General features: G+C 44.2%; 1 protein-coding gene across 1 annotated transcript; it reads right to left on the bottom strand.

The window, feature by feature from the left end:
* Positions 1 to 2,373: 2,373 nt before the first annotated feature.
* Positions 2,374 to 4,408, bottom strand: LOC119289665 (peroxidase 1-like). The gene is made up of 3 exons (XM_037568939.1): positions 4,184 to 4,408; positions 3,911 to 4,099; positions 2,374 to 3,305 (listed from the first exon to the last, which is right to left on the bottom strand). Exons 1-3 carry the CDS (start codon positions 4,406 to 4,408, stop codon positions 2,625 to 2,627), a joined length of 1,095 nt encoding a protein of 364 aa, XP_037424836.1. The 3' UTR covers positions 2,374 to 2,624.
* Positions 4,409 to 6,888: the final 2,480 nt, after the last annotated feature.

Here is a 6,888-nt window from a genome sequence, read left to right on the forward strand (position 1 = left end):
TTTTACCAATATTATTTTTATTTACATTTTACTTACTTTATTTACATTTTATTTATTTTCTATTTTATTGACATTTTATATATAGTTTAGTTAATTTATTTTTATACAGTTTATTTATATTTATATTTTTAATATATATAGTTTATTTATTCTAGCTTTTGTGGTAATTTTCTATTTACATTTTATTTTATTTTAATTTAATTCATTTTTGTTTAGGTTCCGTTTATTTTTGTTTTAAATTTTTACTTTTGATATTTTGATATATTTATTTATTTTAGATGTTATTTATGTTTTATATATAGTTTATTTTTGGGTAGATTTTTTATTTACATTCTAATTTTTTGCTCTAAGTACTCGACAAAATTAAATAGTTGAAGATGGAGGATCCCCAATATTTCGACACTCTCGGCCAATGTGGGCTCGCACAGGGGGCTCATGTTGATTCTACAAGCTCCAGTTGGTCCTTTACCGGCCACATGGCTGCTAGGGGAAGATCAAAATTGCGAGGAGCTAGCTAGGGACAAGATTTTTGTGGACAGAGAAGTGAAATTATTTGAGGAACAAGGAGGCTACCAATACTCTTACATCTGAAAATGTTAGTGGTTGCGTGCCAGAAGAAGCACGCCACCACTAGTATAAGTACCTACGGCGTGCATAGGAGTCACATGCCACAGCTAACTTGTGTCTAACCAGTAACGTTATCCCACAAACTGGTCGCGTGTTAAAAAAAAGTCATGCCACGACAAACCAATAAAGGGGGCGTACACTAGTGCAGAATCGGGCTTTAGTCCCGGTTCACCAACCGGCACTAAAGAGGGTGGGGACTAAAGGCCCCCTCCCCTCCTTAATGCCGGTTCGCCACGACCCGGGACCAAAGGCCCACCACGTGGCACGAGTCCGTGCCGGGGGGGTTGGGGGCCTTTAGTCCCGGTTGGTGTAACCAACCAGGATTAAAAGATTTAGGGGTTTATTTTTCCTTTTAATTTTGTATTTTCTATTTAATTATTTTTTATTTCAAATATATTTTTACGATACTACATACTGTACACGTTATGTATGTTTGTATACACACACACACACAATTTCTCCTACAATTTGTAGATCATTACATGCAGGCATTAGGTGTAATGATATTCTCCTTTAGGATATATGACCTGATCGAGCAAAAATTCCGCTATTTTCTCTTGAGTTGCTTGTGCACGGTCCTCTGGTTGGAGCTTATCCCGCATCTCTTGCATCTTTATTAAAAAAGAAGATCAATATAAATATATTAGTCGTGTGTGTATATATTAGATCATGATAAAAAGAATTATGAATAGTGTTCTGCCAAACGTACCCAATGTTATTTATCATCTTTGGTCCTTTCGGACGTCATAATGCGAATGTTCTCGCAAACATAGTATGCACATAAATTATTCTCCGGCGCCTGAGCTCAAATTGCATATAAGTCAAATAAAATACCACATATAATTACTCCCAAACTAAAACTCACAAATCACTATACTTACAGAGCATTGCAAGAGCTAATCTAGCAATGAGAGATGAAAGGACAAAGTTGCTAACCTTTGTGAACACTTGAATGAATGGGGTGCCTTCAAATCTTGACAAATTTTGGCAAAAATGGAGGTGTGCTCGAGCAAGAGGGGAAGAAAACAGAGATGAGAGGAAAAACAGAGAGCTTAGGTTTGGGCTGGACGAAGGGTTCATATAGGAGTATCTTTAAACAAATCAGGACTAAAGGTGAACCTCTAGTCTCGTTTTGTGACACGAACCGGTACTAAATGTGCTTGTGGGGCCCTAGCCTGACACCAGCCTGCCAGCATCCCTTTAGTCCCGGTTCATGTCACGAACCGGTAATAGAGGTTCAACACGAACCAGGAGTAATGATGTCTGGCCCTCTGGCCGTTGGAATCGGGACTAATGGAGCTCACGTAAGTCGTTTTCCTACTAGTGGTACTAGATATATCAATGCCATCATTATTTTAAAAAACTAGCGATGATGTGGATTGAAACTGGCGCAACAACAATTAAAGTTATGGCTAACCATTTCTCTGCTAGTGTCAGGTTAAAAACACATGATGTGGGAAGACCTAAGTTGAGTTCTCAACAAAATATAAAGATCTTTGATCAAGGTGGTCCTAGAGAACCGACTTCAAATTCAAATTAATAGATATGCAATTTTCATTTATATTTCTTAACAACGGGTAATATTTTGACTATCTAGACCTTACGATGTTTGCAATGCTATGTGACTATATCTTCTACGGTTTTGATGCTTATAGGTCTTGCCTGCTTCAATAAGAATTGACCCTTTTCTTTAAAAAAAGAATTGACCCTTTTCTTTGTCTAAAACTGATTGAAAACTGGTTAAACTTCATTCAAACTCAAACTTAAATTCCAACACCCATCAAACTTAAAACAGGTACAAGTGCCATAACGATGGTCATCATGGAGAGGTTGCGACCAGCAATATATACTTACATTCATAAATCAGGGAATAGCAAGCTCAGCTTGACATGATAGCATCCATCCTTACCAGTGCAAATCAATCGAGACAAATAAGCAATCAACAGATAAAAATAAACCCAAACCAAACACTTCACAGAATGCAAGTTGCATGCTGGCTAGAGCACAAGCGCCAGAGCGACAATGGAGACGAAAGAGCTGGCAAGTAGCACAGCGGCGTGCGCGCCCATGGTAACGGGCGCCTGGGAGGAGGTGGACAGAGGGTTGACAACGGAGCAGTGCCTCCTTATCTGGCCCTTATGGTGCGACAACACGCCGATCTTGCTCATGTTGATGAAGGACGCAGTGAAGTCGGCGAAGAACTCGGCGGGCGCGGTGGCGTTGGCCTGGCGCGTCACGTAGGCCCTGGTGTCCTCGTTGAGGAGCAGCGCGCCGTCGGTGGAGAGGAGGCCCCTGCTCGCTGCGACGCCCCTGTAGTAGCCAAGGTCGAACGTCGTGTCGCTGCTGGGGTCGAGGTCGACCAGGGTGGCGAGGTCACCAGCCGCACACTGGCCGCGGAGCGTGGCCGTGTAGTTGGCATCGAGCGTGGGGTCGGAGATGTTGTTGCTGGCGGTGAAGTTGTAGAGGCGGGTTGAGAAGGCAGAGCAGTGAGCCTTGCCGATGGTGTGTGCACCGGAGAGGACGGCGAGGTCCTTGGCGGTGAGGTTGAACTTCCCGAAGAAAGCGACGAGGTCGGTGATGCTGGCGTCCGGCTTGGGGGTGTTGGGGGCGACGTCGGCGGCAAACGACCTGTTGCCGTCCTCCCGTCCCGTCGGGACCGGGATGTAGGGGCCTTTGGTCTAGCAGAGGTGAGGCATGAGCCACATGGCATCAGATACAGATGAGACCAGTGTTTTAAATAACGGTATTGCCATTTAGCGGCCAAAAGCTATGAAAAGTTATAGCGAATCTATAAGCCTCGTTTAGTGTTTTCTTAAATCATGAAAAAAAAATATACAATCAGGCATCATATATGATACTCCCTCCGTCCAACTACAATACAAGATCTTTTTGAACCTAACATATATAGCCTGAAAAATGATCTTGTAATATGAGACAGAGGTTAGCTTGAAAATAATCCAATATTATGGGACGGAGGGATTATATTGCATATACTATCTCTTGACATATAAACATATTCACACATCAATACCCTAGCACCAATTAGGTGTCCTAATTCAACAACCAAGCGTCATATATATATAATAAACAAGAACAAAAAATAATGCAGAAGGCTAAATGACTCCAAAATTAGCGCTATAGCGGGCGTCATTTTCAATTCAGCGTTGAAAGTGTAATTCAATTTGGCTCCCGGGCCCTTTAGCGGGGCTATAACTTGGGCTATTTAAAACATTGGATAAGATGAATGCGAAGGAGACAATTATTTGCTGAAAGGACGACGTACAATTCGCACGGAGTCGCGCGCAGCGAGGGCGAGGACGTCGGCGCAGGAGACAACGCCGGGGCAGGCCGCCTCAAGCTTCGCCTTGATGGAGTCGATGACGTCGTAGCCACGGAGGCCCTTGTTGAGCGGCGAGTCCTTCTCCGCCGTGTTGTTGGCCGTCGAGTCGAGAAGAATCGACCCCTCGCAACCCTGCGCACAGGCACAGTTGTGAACTTGACTCGCCTAGCTAGCTCATAACTGTAGATAGATAGCTGGGTTATGAGCTCGACTTACTTCGACGAAGCAGTCGACGGAGAAGAGCCTGAGCATGGATCCGGCGAGGCCGGGCGACTTGGCGAGGACGGCGGTCATCTCCTTGAACACGATGTCCTCCGCCTGTGGGCACGTCTTGTTGTACGCCCCGAACTGCGCGTGGGCCTCCGTCGAGCCACACAGGGCAAGGAGCGCAGCCGCCACGGCCACGGCGACGACAGCCAGAGCTGCTGATCCCGACGCCATCTCTATCTAGCTTATGACCGTTATTAGCTTGAAAAGGAATGCAGTACACCACACGCACACCTGTCTATATATATTAGGCTTCTGAAATGGCTTCCGTCTCTATCCATTTCAGTTTCGACTTTCAAGTACTGCTTGCGCTTTGTGTACTTGCATGTGTACTACGTACTACTGCGTTGTACCACGAGCAGGATGGGATAACGAATGTCAACGGTTAGATAGTTGACATAGGCTACAAATTATTGGAGGTGGAGATAACGTTGTTCTACTCCGTTGGTAGCGGCTGAAAGCACCATTTCAGTTTACATATTCCCAGTTTCGCTCTCCCCCATATCGTCCAGCTTTATATATTATCGGACCGAACGAATGAGAACGCCTAGTCATATGGTAAGCACGCGCTTAACGGTGATCCGAAAATACTGCAACGGAAACAAAGTAACTTTAGCACCAACTCTATGCACTAACTCACACGTTGTTACTTAGTTACAGAAGGAAACATATGTGTTTGCATATATGGAGTACATTCTGTCAACCGAAACTTAGGAAGAAATTTAACGCTTTTATTAAGTTTCTCCAACACGGTGCTGCACAATGACATCCAACTCAAAGGTGTCTTTTGCCAAGCGAAACTACACAAAACAATAGCACAAAATTAGCAGAGATGAGCACCGGTATTTTTATGTGGAAAACCGTCAAGTGGGGTAAATACCACGAGCCCAAGCCACACATATCTTCTTTCACTCTAATCAAACGTGGGATACAACAAGTTCTTCTCCAGATAGAACTAAAGACTCTCATACATCAAGATCTCTCAATGCGGCCATGTCGAATAGAGGGTATTGACAATTTGATTGAACATGCCACCGAGTTCTATAAGGAACTCTTTGGCCCCGCCCCTGGTAACCAGTTTCACATGGATCCTAACATGTGAGGTGACGATGAGAAGCATAAAGATGACGATAATGTTGATCTGACTCAAGAGTTTACGGAAGAAGAAGTGAGAGATGCTATTTCACGATGGGCGCAAATAGGGTTCCTGGGGCCAAGAACATTCCTGTATAATTTTACCAATGTTGTTGGGAAACAGTTAAGCATGGTATCATGCAGCTGTTCATCAGCTTTCGTAAAGGAACTCTTGACGTCCGACATCTCAATTATGGTATTATTACCTTGTTGCCTAGTTTCTGGGGCTGATTGTATACAACAATTTTTTCTCCATTTGTCTCCTTAGATGCCCATATAAGCTCATCACTAAGGTGATGGATCGTAGAGTAAGAAAATATGCTAATAAGTTGATTAGGCCTACTCAAAATGCCTTTTTCCAAAAGGTAGGAACATATTGGATGGTATTTTGTCTCTTCAAGAATTACTCAATTAGGCCTCCCCTCCCGATTCAGATATCTCTCTTTCTCTCCGCCTCCGCTTCCCCTCCCCTCTGCCACCTCTCCCGCCGCCGCCGGATCCCGGTTGGGCAAAGCCCGTGCGGGGGGATGATGGCGGTGGTGGGGCGTCCCTCCGTCGTGGCTTGGAGACGTGGCTGTGATTGTGGATCTTGAGCGGGCGCCTCGGGACGACGTGTGTGTAGCCATGGCGTTAGTCACACCGCGATGAGCACCGATGTTTTTTGCCAAGCGAAACTACACAAAACAATAGCACAAAATTAGCAAAGATGAGCACCGGTATTTTTATGTGGAAAACCGTCAAGTGGGGTAAATACCACGAGCCCAAGCCACACATATCTTCTTTCACTCTAATCAAACGTGGGATACAACAAGTTCTTCTCCAGATAGAACTAAAGACTCTCATACATCAAGATCTCTCAATGCGGCGAGGTCGAATAGAGGGTATTGACAATTTGATCGCACATGCCACCAAGTTCTATAAGGAACTCTTTGGCCCCGCCCCTGGTAACCAGTTTCACTTGGATCCTAGCACGTGAGGTGACGATGAGAAGCATAAAGATGACGATAATGTTGATCTGACTCAAGAGTTTACGGAAGAAGAAGTGAGAGATGCTATTTTTGCGATGGGCGCAAATAGGGTTTCTAGGGCCAACAACATTCCTGTATAATTTTACCAATGTTGTTGGGAAACAGTTAAGCATGGTATCATGTAGCTGTTCATCAGCTTTCATAAAGGAACTCTTGACGTCCGACGTCTCAATTATGGTATTATTACCTTGTTGCCTAGTTTCTGGGGCTGATCGTATACAACATTTTTTTTTCTCCATTTGTCTCCTTAGATGCCCATATAAACTCATCACTAAGGTGATGGATCGTAGAGTAAGCAAATATGCTAATAAGTTGATTAGGCCTACTCAAAATGCCTTTGTCAAAAGGTAGGAACATATTGGATGGTATTTTGTCTCTTCAAGAATTACTCAATTAGGCCTCCTTCCCGATTCAAATATCTCTCTTTCCCTCTGCCTCTGCCTCCTCTCCCCTCTGCCTCCCCTCCCGCCGCCGCCGGATCCCGGCTGGGCA

This window comes from Triticum dicoccoides, chromosome 4A, assembly GCF_002162155.2.
Source record: "Triticum dicoccoides isolate Atlit2015 ecotype Zavitan chromosome 4A, WEW_v2.0, whole genome shotgun sequence".
NCBI lineage: Eukaryota > Viridiplantae > Streptophyta > Magnoliopsida > Poales > Poaceae > Triticum > Triticum dicoccoides.

What these genes read in the sequence shown, in the direction of transcription:
- LOC119289665 (XM_037568939.1), bottom strand. Translation starts at nt 4,408, where the DNA reads ATGGCGTCGGGATCAGCAGCTCTGGCTGTCGTCGCCGTGGCCGTGGCG. An exon ending in CCGTCGACTGCTTCGTCGAA is followed by an intron (nt 4,100 to 4,183) that starts GTAAGTCGAGCT and finishes GCCTGTGCGCAG; the next exon opens with GGTTGCGAGGGGTCGATTCT. An exon ending in CGCGCGACTCCGTGCGAATT is followed by an intron (nt 3,306 to 3,910) that starts GTACGTCGTCCT and finishes CACCTCTGCTAG; the next exon opens with ACCAAAGGCCCCTACATCCC.